This window comes from Esox lucius, chromosome 20 (assembly GCF_011004845.1).
Source record: "Esox lucius isolate fEsoLuc1 chromosome 20, fEsoLuc1.pri, whole genome shotgun sequence".
NCBI classification, from domain to species: Eukaryota; Metazoa; Chordata; class Actinopteri; order Esociformes; family Esocidae; genus Esox; species Esox lucius.
Window position 1 is genome coordinate 4956166 of NC_047588.1, and position 18092 is coordinate 4974257.

The window sequence follows — 18092 nt, forward strand, 5'->3', positions numbered from 1 at the left end:
GCATGGATGGACGGAGGAAACGGCTTTGATTTGAGAGAAAATTCTGGAACACTGTTTTTCCTTCTTCTCCCTGTGCGGTAACCAATGCTCTGTCATCATCCTCCCTTCCCAATTTCCCAAGCTTCAACTTTGACCCTCTCTCTTAAATTAAGTCACTAGTCGTTTTAGTCGCCCGGTTGATGCTCGTCACCAAGTTAGAAGTATACAGCTGGGCATTAGAGGACCCGGAAGACAGAATCTCCCTGTCCGCTAACGCCCAACTGCCAGGCCTTCTGTGAAACAAAGTGGGGGAATTAGCCCTGGGATTTCTGCCTCAGAACGCCTGGACCTGGGCCTGGGAGTGAGTGAGTAAACATCTCCCAATCGCGCTCCCTATCCCTCGCTCTCGTCTTGCTTGGTTTGTCTTTACCCGGGCAGTCCACAAAACATTCTCGAAAGAGATAAGATCACGCAGACAAACTCTGCTATAACAATAAGCAGCTGCTCCTTAAGTGATTTCAGAGGCTGTTTTGAAAGTCCATGATAAGAGACATGATCCCACGTTCCAGGCCTCTGGAAGAACAGGGGCACGCCACTGCCTCTGCTCAGTGGTGGCGGGAGGGGGCAATCAGGGAGGCCGAGACGAAACCCTGGGGTCTTTGAGCTCTGGGGAGAACCCGGGCAGCCGTATCAACATACAAATAGTTCCCAGTGATCTGACAACTACAGACGACCTGACAGAGCGCTCCGTTGCGGCCTACAGACCAAAACTATTCGATGGAAAGGACCTAAGGAGAACCTAAAGAGGAAGGTGAAAACACGAAGGGGGGATTATCAAGTCATGACTCACATCACAATCACATCAAAGTAGAATCGAGCCGCCGAGATCTGATGCTACGTGACAATGGTACAATTTTTGTTCCGAAAAGGACTCGGATTAACTTGCCGCGTGTCTGTATCGCTTAAAAGGCAAACTTGGCGCAGGACAGGGAGATGGAGGAGGGGACGAAGTTGAGAAGGGAAGGCTCTTCTCCGATGTTGGCTCACTTACGAAGGTAGGTTGACTGCATGCCCTACTCTCTAGGTGAGGGGAAGGGAGAGGGTGAGCATGTGTTCAGGGAGGAGAACCCAACTGATACCAAGAGGCAGGCCTCTCCGTCGTCAACCAGCTCTATTTCTCTGACTGACAGAACCAGCGGATGCATTTGTGTTGAGGTTTTGGAGAGAGCAAGCGACTGGCCAAGCAGCGAAATGGTTTGTTCTCCGGTGTCTGCTGGGCGTCTGGATTATTGGGCCTGGAGGTCCCGACACGCTCCTCTGGGGTCTCGTTTCGGCATGTCTGTCAAGTTTGGCTAACAGAACCCAATGGGTTCAACGTTCTTTCCCTGTTTTCGCATGAAACACTCAGCCAACACCTCAGGCTCTCTTTGAAGCTATAAAGCCGGCCTCTCTCAGGCCAGACTCTATGTAAAAATGAAGTTATGAGAAGGGGGTGCGTAGCCTGGTCAAACCGGGTGGAGAGGGAGACATTCCATTAACTGGATTTTGTATTATTATTATTTAAATGTTTTTGCTTAAAGCCATGAGAGCATTTTTGTTTTTTTTCTTCTTTTTTTACAACTGTTTTTTTACAATATACTGAATTTGCGGGCATATTTCACTTTATTCATACAGGTAATGAATTAGAGGGGGTACAGAAAGATGGGATGAAAGGTAAAGCCTCGGATTGAAAACTAGTCTACTGACGGGAAACACTTCATGTGCTCAGAAACCCAGGCTAGACCACAGACTCTGCATGTCCTTCCTTTTTAAATGTCAATGGTACATGACTAAAGGCACTGTCTGTTTTAACAGAAGAGAACAAAACTATCTTAATATTGAATACAGCTGACTACAGCTGGAAATAGACCAAGATCCCACACAACACTGTATCTATTTGAATTGAAATGTAAAAGGGCTTTTTGTGAAAGCACTTTGTGACTGCTGATGTACAAAGGACTTTATAAAATGCATCTGATTGATTGATATGGATAAACGCACATGTCTATTTGGATTGCATGTTTTTCCTTTAAATCATTATTAAGATATTTTTCCCATCTGAATGACATAATTGATTAGCCATGTGCCAGTGCCTTGAATCCATTAAACAATTTAACTTGCTTTAATATGCACATAGTGGTACTGATGTTTGTAATTGTAACGTCTACAAACTCTTGGGCTGCTATAATAATATCTCACAAAAACAAAGCACAGAGGTAAAACCAAGAACCTGAACAGCCCAGTTCTCACTGGGTCAGTGAAGTCCTGGCCTTTGTTCTGAAGTCCATCCACAGCAGCCTCTGAATGTGTCACTGTCTTTTGAGGAGCCAGATTAACCAGACATCATTAGCCCCTGATCATCAGATTCAACCTACGGGACAACACTGTTGACCCCTGGATCAGAGGCCCTTCTTAAAGACATGTCTCTGCACTAACCTCCACCTGTGCTAACGGGTCAACCGTTAGAAATGCAAAGCATGTGTCTTCCCTTGTCCTGGGATAAGGGGCATGTGACGAGTCAATAAATCATGTGATGTGAGAAGACGAGGGAGAAAAGGAGGGGGGGGGCTTACTGGAGCACATGTTGATCTCCGGAGCTCGCATGCCGTAGTATCCCGATGGACAGGCGTGCAGACACTCGCCGTACTGCCTCATCCGCTCCCTCCGTAGGAACAGGAAGAGCTTGGGCTGGCAGTTCACGCAACCGTTGTCCTTAGAACACACAGAGCAGCCCTTGCAGATGAGGTTGGCTCCATAGCTAGCTGCGGGAGAGAGATGAGAGATGGACAGAACGTGGGATTAGCTTCATACGACCCGTTAGAGCGATCCGATCGAGCAATCACCCAAGTAAACTTTTTTTTTTACCCTGGCGGTGCTCGCCAAGTGCTTCACAGTAACACGTCTGGACCCCCAAAAGCAGGGAGAAGTACTTTAGTGTTGAATACACACTCCCGTCATTATGAATGATGACAGCCATCGGTTGTTTACAACCACTGTAACTAACATGTAACGCTAAGTTCAGTGGGCCTAACAACATGTCCCAGTCACGGTGGTAAAACCGAACTGTGGATAGCCCCAGAGCTTAGGACGAAGGTAAACTTGAGGCAGAACTGGAGGGGGAAAAAACTTACAAACCAAACAATAGTCACAGATATGTCACAGAGACATTCTCTAATTCGTAGGAAATCTGTTCCAATTTTGTCAACTTGTCAGTCATGCAAACTTTGGTTCCCGTCTGCAACTCGAATGCTGATTGCTTTTGAATGTGAATATTGCATTAATTCTATTCAGAACTTGCCCTCCTGGATGCTGTGTTGAGACAGCCGATGAAAGCCCCAAACCACAGTGACTCTGGGCCCAGCTCAAGTTGCCAGTGGAGGACAAAGGAGCCAGTAACAGCCAGTCCAATCCACAATAAGCGTCTCAATGTAAACTCCTTAGCGATCCCGTTTACAGGAAAATGTCCTTGGGCGAACACAATAGCTGCAAACGAGAGAGACGCTGCTATCGATCCACGCCAAGTTTTTAATATCACAGACAGAGATAGGGTAACAGCTCCCTCCAACTGGACCTACCACAATGCCTAATAAAACATTATGCAGCAGAAGTCATCTGAGGGAGACAAAACAGAGCATGTTTCTCCAAAGGCCATGAGTTAGTGTATTGTATTTCTCCAGCCCTGTTTAAAGACAACAAGGAACAGCTAAGCGGAAATCTAACAGCAGTTTGTAATCAGAATCATTGCTTGACATACGGTTCACACATACCCAGTGTGTTGAAGACTGAATCAGAGTCAAGAAGACATAAAGAGCAGAACGCCGTCTGCCAGACTACACAGACATACTCTGTCTTGGGGAGTAGCGAATGAAGTGTTCAACGGTGTGTCCGTGCTCGTCTCTGGGTATTAAGTTCACCACGACGCCTCATCGATCACATCCAGATTGGCCTAGCCATGTCCTATTCGTCATGCAGTGATGGTTCATCTCCAAAACAGCACCACTACTCACTCGGCAAGGACGGGAGACCTCGATACATCAACACATTTCCAGATATTTCCAGGCTGCGATCTGATTCACTGAAGCCACATACTGTAACAGTTCCAGGAGGATTCAGAATAAACATCAAACATCCAAATATAAGCAACGCATCCTCTGTTTTCTCCTTGGACTTCAGGATGTCAAACACAACTTGCTTCTGTCCACTCTGACTGACGGAGAAATGACACTGTGGAGTTAAGGCCATTTCATTTTCAATGATAACAATGCCACAAAGTGATGACATTCTTCGCCAACACATATCAGGTTTCATGTTGTCATGCTGAATTTTTGTATTTCACCGCATCACGCAGCCCATAAATTCATGTGGAATATACACTTGGGGTGTGTTTACATTGACCTGACATCCACTGTAAATTGGTCAAACATACTTCCCGTTGCCAAAACCTGTCCAAACGTGATTGCTAACAAACAATGCTGAGAAACGAAAAAACCAGGCTTGGATTAAAGAAGTAATTGGTGAGACATCACGGAGTGTGGTTCCCTCCCATTGGGGGAGAGAGTTCTAACTGAGTGAGGGCTGGGCACTACTATCACAAACCAGGTCCCTAATTTCCAACATCCGGACGGGTTAGTTAATCACACGATCTGAACAGCAGTGCCTCTGGTCCATCTCAGATTAGTGGTAGAAAACTAATGGAACTGCTGCCTCCAATTAGCGTCCATTTAACTATGCATTCATTATGCCCGGATCACCTCAGCCTGACTCGTCAGTCATTCACTATGCCCGGATCACCTCAGCCTGACTCGTCAGTCATTCACTATGCCTGGATCACCTCAGCCTGACTCGTCAGTCATTCACTATGCCCGGATCACCTCAGCCTGACTCGTCAGTCATTCACTATGCCCGGATCACCTCAGCCTGACTCGTCAGTCATTCACTATGCCCGGATCACCTCAGCCTGACTCGTCAGTCATTCACTATGCCCGGATCACCTCAGCCTGACTCGTCAGTCATTCACTATGCCCGGATCACCTCAGCCTGACTCGTCAGTCATTCAGTGACAGTGTCTTGAGCGTGACCAACATTATTTTTGCTTGTTGCTAACCTCGCAGTTACTGAACAGATACTGATTTAGGATAACAACAGTGGTGTATGTGCCATTTGGATCCAGTACAGATCCCACATCCTTCAATTATGAATGGAAAAACAGGAGGAAATGCTCTCCAGGCATTAAGACAGGAGCACTTTCAAAGCCCAAATTACAAATACTGAGAGGCAATGATTCAGTCTGTCCATTCATCTGTCTGTCTGGAGTGGCCCTGTCCAACTCCAGTACGTTTATAAATCAAGGTATCTGATGGCCAGCTGGTTGTTGTCAGTCATCAATTCTAAGACACAGCGATGTAAACCAGATATGAATAAGCTACAAAAAAGAAAACAGTTTTGCATTCTAAGGCAGTCCAGTGAGTTCTCTTCAATTTCACGCCTACACTGACCTGGATATTTAACAGGAACATATGTTCAAGATTCAAACCTCTCACAAGATTCGTGCAGAAAACCAACAATAACCATGAAAAATCCCACAAAACAGTTTTTAAAATCAACAATATTTGGGTTTTCTAAAACAGTATGGCACCCACCAATTCAGTGGATCACAGAGAGACAGCGAGCCATTAAGGAGGTCCATGGCAAAGCAATCAGACATGAAAAATAACCATCTGCTCTTGTAGCTTGCATCCTACAGTGCCTCCAACAGAAACGTTGAAAGCCAATGCGGCTCGGATGTGTAAACAGCATCTATGGCCATGTTTTCAAGTCACACTCGAAAGGAGACGATCAAAGTGCATCGGTCTGGCGGAATTTTGGGCTCTCCGAAAAATGACTGCATGTTAACCTAATTTGGCACCCATGTGCATTTTTAAACACACAGCGACAGAATCTTGTGTGAACTTCCAATGCTCTGAGTTATAGGCAGCAGTTGACGTTGTACATAAATTGTTTTCCGAACAGCAAATACATTCGAAACCTACCAATCAGCTACGCAGACCACGTTTCAACATGTTCACATGCCAGATTTTTACATCTGTAGTTCCTCAGCATCTCTCTCTTCACTTTGAATCTTTTGTCGCTTAGCATACTGTAGGCCTAGCGGAAATGGTCATTGTGATATTATGGATGCCATGGCACACCCTGTTTTTTAGGTTGTGGAGAGACAGAATGTGAGCCCTTAACGCCATTATAAATGCCCCTCCCTCTCCATGATCAACCAACATAGTTTATAGTTTCAACCACAGAATAAATAGGACTTGAAACTAAACATCTCCGCAATCCCCACTTCTGACGGTTATCTAATGATCCCTCTGTGACTAAAGTATTGTATTTACAAAGACCAGGGCCTCTTTGAACTTAACTGGAGAAGACATTGCCACAAGAGTTCCTTAGCACAGCAAGTTAACCGAACAGACAGGACAGATATTCCAATTCATTTGGAATGTGACATTTGTATTGCGAAGTGGAACTGACATTCATTTTGGTCTCCCACTGGCACCACCTCGATAATAGTGTGAGAAATCCTTATACAGCCACAGACGTCTAACTGTTTGCAGTAGCTGGTTTAAGGGTACTTTTCGTATTTGCCAGTGTAAGATATGCAGATAGCAACTGAACACACAGGTATGTACGAAGTTCTAAACTGTATTGGCAACCTCTTTATTCATAGTGCGCCAACTGAACCAATGGCTGCTGGCATTTTTTTTCCATTACCAGGAGGTCCTGATATGTTTCTCGAAAAAAAAATATTGCTTACGTTAAGTAATCAACAGTCTACTTAGTTCATTGACTTCCAGTGAAACATTATTCATTTGACTGTCTCTGGGCTTCCATGATACTTTCCATCATACCCTCAGTTCAAATAAAACAAACTGTGTAATTTGATCTATGAGAACAAAATACAACATTCAACAATGATTTCAGTCTCCAGACTATGAAATCCAATCAAATCCAATTTCAACTGAGAGGCACCATGTTCCTCCAACAGATTCCAGTCGAGCTGCCCAGTTTGGAGAGAGATATTCTAGTTCATTCAGGTGAACACAACGTTTTGGTTCGCCATCCATGCGAAACACAGGCCCCATAATGTGGGTTACGATGACGAGATGTTTGGAGTGCAGCGGTTTCATTCAGTGGGGCAGCTGCGTGGTTGCTGGGAGGTTTGTTTTGAACACCGCTCAAGAGCAATTAGGGCCGACAGGGAGATCCAAGAACACACCCCGTCTCAGGTACGTTTAACGACTCCGTGTGACGGGTGTCGCCAGCCACTGCCAAAGCCCTACATGCAGGCAGGGGAGCTAAACGTACCAGGGCCAAAACCTGGTCTGGGTCAACCACCTTCAGCTTCTCACGCACCTATCGCTCCCATGACGTTGTCACCCACACAGACTCATTAGGACTTTCTGCAACTTTTAAGCCATAAAAAGGCAAAGTTTTTGGAGTGTTGGCTTTGTGAGGATACTGATTGCTCCGGCGAAGGATTTTGCATGCCAAGTTGCCCCTGGACCCACCCATCCCATCTGCCTCCTGCCCACATCACTGAGGCATATTTACTGGGGATCTGATGTTGTTGTGTGAAAGGACAGATGGGATGTCATGCTGGGGTCTCTCTCATCGTCAGGCTTTCCCTAAGTGAGTAATGAACACTGTTATGCATCAAAACTCACTCAGAGCCTGATTAATGGTGCATGCTTTTTTTATGTAGGGGGTGACTGTAAACGATGCACTCAAGTGCTTTTGAATAATTTCAGCCAAGAGCTTTAAAAGAGGTGCTTGCAAATGTAACCCATCCAATTGTGTGCTAGATAATTTGTTTTGTGATATATAACATATGTTGTTTCTATCTCTACTTTTGAATCGACCTGTATGATATGTTACGAATGCATTTGAGTATTTTATGGTTACAATCCCACAATGCATACCAGCCTGTGACAGGTGTGCGAGAATCAAAATGTAAAGGGTTGAACATGTAAAATGTAACACAAGAGGTTCTATTCCCATGTGTCTCCTCAGCTACACGCGATAACCCTAATCTTATAATATGTGGGTATCTATAACCAGCTTACCAGTGGCAACTTTGCCCAGAGTTTAGAAAGAGCATAATGTACAAAAGAATGTATGTGCCACGTGATGACAGAAAATTGATTTACACTTTTTGTTACAGATCCATTCATATTTATAAGAGTACAAAGCTCCAGCCTGGTTTGGAGGGCCTTTCGCCAACCTATATATCTGTACTTTTCTTCATAGCATTGGGGAGATGATTATTATTATTTTTTACCCTCAATGACGGTATCAGCTTACTGTTATTCAGTCTGAGAGAGAGAAAGACAGAGAAAAACAGAGAAGGCATTCCATCTCATTTCAGTGGGTCTGGATGTGCCACCCCTGGGCGAGAGCCGTGCGGGACACCGTTATAACCGCCAACAGGATGGCCCAGTGACGAACTTGGAGACCCAACCACTGGCTGGATCTCTCTTTAAACCACGTAACCCTTGAGGCTTATGTTGTAGCAGCGAGAGGCTGTACAGCCAATTCCTCACTGTAAAACTGCAAAAAGAGCATCTACCCAACGTTAAGCAGCACCCAGAACGGCTGCACATTGTTCTAGTTCGTTAAAGTCGGTACGTGGAAAACAACATCAAATCACCCACAGTTTTTGCATATTAGTTTATTTGTCACGGTTCTGGAAGTCACACTTCCCCCTCATGTGTTGGGAGGGGGTGTGGGGGTCACACCAGCCTTATGCACTGAAGGCACTTTTCTGTTCCAATTTAGCAGAAAATATGTTGGAACTCGCCTTCGATTCCTTTACAGCTGGAAACAGTCAGGATTTAGGGTCTACTTTTTTCTTCTTTTTTTTAAGTTTACTTTAACAGATCGTACAGCACCCACATGTTTATAATTTGGCACAATCCCGCTGCTTATAATGATTTTGCAGCATGTAACTGAGCAAACACATTTGTTTTCAGACTTATTAGCTTAGCCACAGTGTTCCTGTCACACTGACCCACCAGGAAAGCATGCAAGCAGGCAGGCACATAAAGATTTGATCACATCACTTGAAAGGAGCAAGAGATCTACAAAGCAATAGGAAGAACTAGCGGCCACATAAGTCAGAACCGGCAGTTTCTATTAGAAAATAGAGTGTGGGTGGTGTATTTTCCATGCACAGGTACCAGTTAAAGTATATGAGGAACTGACACGATAAAATCACTGACTCAATGTCAGGTACAGAAGACACATCCTTGGAAGACCATATCAAATCCATTCTCAGTGTGATTTGGCCCGGAGGCCACAAGTGGATGAACCCTGGCCAACAGCCTGTTCCAGGACAGCTTCTTCTATGCATATACCTTCCACAGTCTTGCAATTAACACACTCTCTACTCACGTTTCACTCAGTCCTTAAAAAATGTCCCACTCATGACTTAAACTGTGTCAAAAGACGTGCAACCTCCTACAATTTAATTAACATCATCCTCATGAAGGAGAATGTAAATTCTTTCTATTTTCATCTCTAATACAGGTGAAGTCAGAGTGCTACTGAAACTAAGACTTTTTCCTCAGAAATTAAAACGCTATCTGTAGATAACCAATTCATAACACAGAGGTTGTTGTTTCCTCAGAAATATCAGCCCATATTGCATCACATAAAAGTGAAACGTAGTGCGTTTCAGACACAATCTGGAAACACTCTGAGAACCTCTCACCCATCTGTCTAACTCTAAAACTCAGTAAGGGGCTCCTCGTTGCTTTAACTCAATGCACTTCACACAGTCCATGTCTATATGAAAATCCGGGTTGGTTCACATTCTGATTCATTTCTTTATGATGATTCTGACTTAAGTCCCATGTACTGGAGTCAGATCTCACATCTGGAGGTTCTCAAGTAAAAGAAAGCTCATTATTTTTACTTTTATGAAAATTGAAAAGGTGACTGACCCAACGGTATAGCAGTATGCTCTGCGGCCTGTTTCCAAATTTTCTCCATGTGATGAACAACCAAATGAGAATAACCCTGCCAATTAAAAGGAAACATCTGCAATAACAGCATAGTGGTAATTTAGACATTGATTCTTGAAGAATGTGTTCAAAAAGGCGTCTAATTGATTATCTTACCGTATATTTTCTTTTTACACATTTGTTTTATGAGGAGGTCATTATAAAGTCACAAAACAGCATGAACATAACACACTGTGGAATTACTTATTTAGGGCACAAAACAATAATATCACGTCTGCCATATTTGAAGATCGTGAATTAGACTCCCCCAATATTGTCATACCCTCTTATGAGGCACTTTTACAGTATGCCTACTATATCCCCTTCCCATTTTTCAAGGCATTTCAAATTGGGTAATGGTGGGACCTGGTGGGTTTCACCTAGTAGTTAATTGCACTCACATAGTGGCCCAGGTCTGAATCCTTCCCCTATGAAAAAGAGAGGAGCCCCCCAGAACTGTAGGTGAATAGCTATGACATGTATTTTGAAAGATGATAACAAAGATGGTGGTGAATACATTCGAGAAACCATTTAAGCCATTTACCATTGTCTACATAAATGGTAGACATCAGTGCAATAGCATCTGGGTCTGACTTCAACTGAAACAGAGAAATTAGGGAAATTAATGTCTCATCTCCTGTTTGGACTCTAATGCAAACACTTTGTCCAAATAGGAAGTAAAGACCCAAACAACAAAACTTCAGGTGCTCATAACTGCATACATTCTATTCCCCACCCACATATTCTACAGCACCAGTGCAGGTGAATCCAGACCCAGTTCCTAGTTCTCCCTTAGAAATAGCTAATTCAGGTTTAAACTAAGGATTGGAGTCTCATAGACTCCTTTGAACAGAAATGCACAGTCATAGCAATGAGCACCATCTGGATGTAAAGGTCCTCAAGCGGGCACATGAAAGAGGTTATATGCCATCTCAACAAAAAGCATGACAATTATGACATAATTTACTAACTCGATTTAACTCATTTCATTACGAGATGGATTTATAAGCACGTACATACTGCCACTGCGGAACATGTCCTCCGGAGACTGCTGCAGGATCTACTATTGTCTTCAAGCTGACACACTTCCCTAACTTATACGCCATGTGGTTTTCATGTTGCTATGCTCAAAGGGGTCTGAGCCGATAGACACGTGTGCAGGTGCTACATGGTCCACTAGCCCTCCAGAGCAGGAGGACAGAGAGAGGTGGTCGGTGACTCATCAGAGAAAAACTTCAATCAAACTCCACACACACATAAACACATGGTATATGTTCCTAACATGCATTTTTTTGCTCTCTTTATCTTCCACTGCTGCCCTGTTCTCCTTTCTTTTTTGAAGGGGGGGTTAAATATTTTGGTATTTTTCCACTCCCCAAATTCCTATCAAATGTGTTTATCCTCTCCCGGTAAAGTGGGTCGAACGAGAGAACGGGAGTGTTTAGGTCAAATGAGGTGGCTCTCAAATTGGCACACCTGTTGATAATTTATCACACATAAACTTCACACCTCATTTTCACACCTGTAGCTCAAAGTGTTGCGAGTCACTGGTAATTCACTCCCCATGGGTGTTTGAACGTGTCCTGGATTTTTCAGCCGATCTCTGTTGGAGAGGAGAGGGGACACCCTGTGAGGAGTGGACAGGGCTGTGCATGCTTGGCATTTTTGCGCCACATGGCCCAGTCTGGACCCTCTCTCTCCTTTGCTTATTCTCCACCAGCGAGAGATTCTTTGGGTTCCCCATGTGAAGAAAAAAAAGGTGGATGGATATCAAGCTTCTCCCTACTAGGTAACAGTAGCGCCAAAACAAACTTCTCTGATGGCTCAGGTCTATTCGAGGCATCCCAAACAAACAAAAACCTCCTCACAGAATGACACACTACACACACTCTCACGTGAGCGTATGTGCGCACACACACAAAGAGTATACATTCACAGAGCGGCCCTCCCTCTCTCCAGCGGGTGAATCTGAACCGTGCCGCACAGTTCTACCTCATTAACCCTTTAACAAGATACAACCTCACACCCCCGTTCAAGCCCTGTAGGCTGGATGGAGATCTGAGGTGATCCACAAGGTCAAAAGTGGAGCACTCCACAGGTGGCCTATGGCTGAGACACGGTCTCGCTTTCACTCATGGTCCGTGCCGCAAAAAAAAGCCAACTTCAAAGCATCGTTCCCTGAGACTTTGGCTGGCTCCAAAATCTCCAATCACAACACCACCTTTCATGTGAGACTGAGACTTCCACGACCTAACTGCAGTAATTGAGGACTGTTTCTTATTGGATGGATTTCCCACAGAGGTAATGATAGCGGATTACAAAGTACAGGAAATGTTTTGAACACTCCCCAGATCTCTGGGAAACATTTATGTGCAATAGGTGTTGGAACTAGGACAGTGAACCATATATCCGGTTCTGTAGGTTTGATGTACTAACCAGTAGTGTTGCAACTAACAACTATTTTGTTAATCAATTAATCAGATTGAAAATTCCAGAAATAAATGTAATAAAGTGTTTTATTTAAAATAAATTAAAGATTTCAGTGTTTTATTTATCCTTTTACATGCTTTAATTAAATCAACTGTAGGCAGTAGTTATAAAACAAATAAAAACACGTGCACGTGTTATCATAATATAATTTCCAAGACTGTTGGAAAAGCCTTCCAGTGTATCATGAAGCTGGTTGAGAGACTTTTGACTGATACTGTAAATGTTCATGGAAATTGTTATTGCATTTAAATGCCTCAGCATTTCTGGAGAAATATAGAACTCACCAAATTTGTATGGAATATTAAACATGTCAAAACATCTGGAAATATGTTTTTTCCATTAGATTGATGGATTTATCCAACCAATTGTATTGGTTGTAGAAATGTAAAAATGTAACCGATTGGTTAATAGTGGCTACCCTTCTCTTGCTTGCGGAATACATTTTCCACAAGCCTCGAAATACAGAACTTCTCCACGTTGTAAACATGTAAAAATTTCAAGTGAATTTTTGCCTCACATCAACAAATTCATTGCAGTAAATGCTCTTATTATGAATCTGTGACAAAATACGCTTGCTGTTCGAGGTGAATTTATACAAATATTTGGTTACAGAATTTTGTACAAGCTTTTCAAATATTGCTTGCAAGCACAAACAAAATGTACAAACTTGCAAAGATAAGCTTGCAAGCAACATACCTAAATGTATACGCTAGCAAAATGTAATTACAGATTTGAGCATCAGAGTTGCGACCATGGCCCTCAATATACGACAATATTTTGTAACACAAGTGCGCAGAGTTTTGACATGTTTAATATTCCATGAATTAGACACTAATGGGGTAATTCATCAGTATCGTTATGTATGCTTAGCTAGCCGGAGCTACAAAAACTCAACATGCAGTACAGTACAGAAGTACAGTAAATTACCAATTTGGTGGTGAAAAATATGACATTCATTTTAACTCAGCCATGCATTAAATATTAGGTATTTCTCAATAAAAAATGTAACTCCATGAATACAAATTATAATGAATGACAAATGTGTATATTAACTTGCCGTGCTGAGCCCTATTCATCTTCTGTTATCATGGCTACAATGTGTTATCTCTTTAAATGCTCATGTATTACAGTTGTGAACCATTTGCCACGAGAGTTCCACCTTTGAAATGTTGCAACAAACTGTTTTTGTTTTAATCTTAAACATAAAGTGATCCCATAAATTGGAGGTTTTTGGTCGTACGTGACTTTCCTCCAGTGTACCATCTTTTTTTGCTGCGTCTCGTGTCGCTCCCCAACTAATCAATAATGACATTCGTTGCCAACAATTTTTATTACCGACATTATCGATTAGTTGTTGCAGCCCTACTAACCAGCCCATCTGGTAGAACCATAAAGATACACATAGCAGAGTTATAGACGGACTGTTCACCTGAAAGGGCAATATGAAACTGAGACATTAACTTAATGCTAAAAGCTCCAATATGGCAACCCTGTAAACGACATCTCTGAGAGTCCTTTAAGTCACTGAAGGCATAGAAGTAGGTTCCTCAATCCAGCTGTCCATTACTGTGACTTAAACCAATTATCACAAATGGGTAAGCCAGACATTAATCCAATTAAATACAACATCAATGGGACATACAGATCAACCACTGGACATTGTTACTCAAACATGATAAATCATGCTATATCGAATCAATAGTCCAATGACTGTCATAAAAACTGAATTAATTACAATAACTGAACTTCGGCAAAATCTCTAAGCGTTTTACAAGCAAAAAAAAACCATCAAGCAATGTATAATGACAGGCCTACTGAACTGAAGCAGAGTCTTTGACAACAGCAACCGAAGTTGGAGACGGTCACAGCATTAAGGAAGAGCATGGCCAAAGGATGCTTGATGATGGTGACTGAGTCTGCTGATGACCCGGTACAGAACAAGTCTGGGAAACAGCCTGATCTTAAAGCCACTGGTCATTCACGCTTGCCTCCTGTGTGGTACCTACTTTGGCGATACCTCAGCAGCATTGGGGGCAGGAAACCTCACTGCATGAAGTTCAGAACAGTAGCCAACTTTCCGCACAGAAAACCCTCTTCTTTAGCACTGTTGTTTTCCTCTAACTCCTATTCCTCTAATGCATCAGGCCACTTCTCAATACATTTTATCAAAAGATCAGGAGCTGGCAGCAAAGTGGATGAAAACATTAGTAATTTGTGCAGATGGATTTTTTAAACAAAAACATTAGCCAGCTAGGTATGTATAACCAAGGTTCAACAATACAAGCTATAAACCAAGTGTGTTACCCTGTCAGCCTAATCTTCAAATCAGTGTCAGACATATGCCATACTACTTAATGTTATCAGAGACATAACAGTTGATACAAAAATGTAAACACTTAAAGATGACTAACTATGTATAAATGTACAAGAGTTCTGTGCTCAGGCTGTTATATGAGAACTTTTTAAACAGTCACAACACTTTGAATCTTGTAGCCTGCTCCGTTAAATACCAACGAATAATCTCACAAGCAATTAATGTCAAATGTTCTAATTTTAGTCATACCATTCTTGTTACAAGAATTCATACTAACTCCAATATCATATTATCCACTGAAAATGAATCACCGAAATGTTTGTGTTAGTGGACATCTCCAGCAGGGAGTCTGAGTCAACTCTGATTCTTCAGCGGGTGTCTGGTTCACATCTGGCCGTGTAGATTGCCTGAAATGCCACGTCACTTGACCTGAAAACACCTGGCACTGCCCCTGCCTTCTTAAAAAGAACCAGTTCTGTGCTTGGCAGAAGGAGGCCAAGACAAGGGGCCTCAGAGGGAGCAAATTATTCTCAGTGGTGTGATGAGAACAAGGCACATGAAATCAACACTTTTCATAACCAAAAAATACACTAAATAAAAACAAATCACAATTCGGCATTACAATGATTGTGAAACCGTTAACCGTACCAGAGAGGAATGGACACCCAAAAGAGAGAGAGAGAAACAGAGAGATAGTGCTGAGAGACTTAATAAGAAAATGAGATAATGAGGGAAAGTGAGAAAGACAGTGGGACACAGAGCGATGGAGATGGATGGAGACTGAGAACAAGTGAAATGGAAAGAGATACATAGGTAGACGGGTAGATAAAGAAGAAAATAAATAGGGAAAAGAGAGACAAAACCGGAGCCACAGGAATGCAACATGACTGGCAGCAAGAGGTGTTACCTACAAAGAACAGATACCGGGATTTGTGTGAATTAGAAGGTGGCTTCCCTCCAAAAACACGGGTGGTATGTAAGCCATGAGTGTATCATTACAAGTAACCAACCTGGAGTAGGTCCCTACCTGGCAGGTGTCAACATGCCACAGAACAAATGAGCAACTAATAGGTTGTTATTTACAAGCTGCTGCTATTACCCATGACCCTGAGGTAACAAAGCTCATATGCTGAAAGAGCTCTGTGATAATGACTGACGCCGTAAAAGCCTGTTCTCATGCCTAAATTGTCCTGCTCCATACTAATACATCTACTCTAGCCACATCCCAAAACAATGTGTGTTAGATACCATCCCTCTGTTGTTTTTCAAACCTTAAATAGCCAGCACAGTTACATGCGTTGTGTTTTAACAATGGTATCTGCCGTCTATTTGTCGATTGTGCATTGCTGCCGTCCACTGTGCCATCTCAAAAGCTGTCAGCTCGTAAACATGCAAACTATGCATGACCCCTGCCTAAGAACACCTAGCTGTTAGCATCCCACCGGTGACTGTTGTTTAAAGAGCACAGACAGCGTGTTAAGAGTTAAAGAGAAGTCAGCCAAGATGTAATAGAAGAGCATAACTGTAAAAAAAAATAAAAAAGGAATTTGAAAAATGTTAATGGATTTCTCTTTCTTTTTTTCTCCTCTCACTTTTTCTTCAGCAATCTTCTCTACCGCAGTCTTGTTCCACTGTCTGGTTGTTAAACCAAGTTAGCGAGAGACCGGTGAAAAAAAATACAAAAACAATGGAGCTGAGAATGCAGAACTCACCGCAATTGAGGTCCTCCCGCGACAAACCACATTCAGCCACTGAATGAGCTTGAAATGTGTGCGAGCCACACGTGACATTCAAATCAAGAAGCAGCTAACAAATGTCCTTTGGATTACACTTAGAAAATTAAATGAGGGTCTCTCTCTCTCTCTGTATCCTCACTGTGTGGCATATAGCCAGAACAAAACAGACAAACGTGTGCGGCCTCGAGTCAACAACAAGACCAACAACAATGACCACAACCACACATCAACCAGATGCAACCATGCAGTATATTGCAGTGTGTGGTATAGTCTGGGCCTGTTCAGAGCAACCAAGGATGAGTTCTTGTGCGAGCAAATGATAGAGGGAACTGCAATGGTTTCACTATTTTTGAAGGTATCAAAAGCATTATGTTCAAAAGCATTATGAATGTTTTATTAATACTTAAAGGTGCCTTATACAGCATTTTCCATTTAAAATATCAGATTATAACCCTTACATATCATCAGCTAACATCAAAAAAAGAGTCTCTGGCAGAATGTCAGGACTGACACAATCCCCAGTGCCATGGTTGCAAGTAAAACACAGAAGGCCGGGAAGTTCGTAGGCATGTACGTCCTTGAAGGTGCGTGAGGTGAGGGCCAATGACAGGCCTTGTTAGGGTTCATGTACAATACTAAAATATACGGAAGCACAGAGTAAAATGAGGGGAAATCTGGATTAGGCATGTATTAGGTGGCGAGAGCTGAAGTTTGAAAACCTTATGTGAACAGTGATGCAGAGTTGTCCAACTTTCTAATGGACAAGTAAGTTTACAATAGACACCTCATTTAGTAACTCACATATTATTGTTTCCCCATAAATGGTCTTATTATCATGTAGCTAGCGCTAGCTAGCACAATCATGCTTTCAAGCTTGTTAGCTAGCCATCAACGAGTCTCTGAAATATGACAAAGCATTTAACACAATAGATAGCCCAGACAACATTTTGGTTTAGCTGTATATTCTGTGTTCCGTAGTTATGAAAGGGCCCATTAACTTCAACCGGATCTGAAACAAATGTCTGTGTTCATTGCTCCAGCATCAACGATTGGAGGTGACACTGCTTCAGACTGGTCAGTATGCTTATACACTCACCTAAAGGATTATTAGGAACACCATACTAATACTGTGTTTGACCCCCTTTCGCCTTCAGAACTGCTTTAATTCTACGTGGCATTGATTCAACAAGGTGCTGAAAGCATTCTTTAGAAATGTTGGCCCATATTGATAGGATAGCATCTTGCAGTTGATGGAGATTTGTGGGATGCACATCCAGGGCACGAAGCTCCCGTTCCACCACATTCCAAAGATGCTCTATTGGGTTGAGATCTGTTGACTGTGGGGGCCATTTCAGTACATTGAACTCATTGTCATGTTCAAGAAACCAATTTGAAATTATTCAAGCTTTGTGACATGGTGCATTATCCTGCTGGAAGTAGCCATCAGAGGATGGGTACATGGTGGTCATAAAGGGATGGACA

The 18092-nt window shown here is 42.7% G+C and overlaps 1 protein-coding gene across 1 annotated transcript in view; it reads right to left on the reverse strand.

Annotated features, from left to right (window-relative positions):
- rspo2 (R-spondin 2) overlaps positions 1-18092 on the reverse strand; it is a 59974-nt gene that overhangs the window by 29027 nt on the left and 12855 nt on the right. Inside the window, exon 3 of the mRNA XM_010905496.3 lies at positions 2592-2780. Within this exon, the coding sequence (XP_010903798.1) occupies positions 2592-2780 (189 nt within the window). The remainder of the gene's footprint in view (positions 1-2591; positions 2781-18092) is intronic.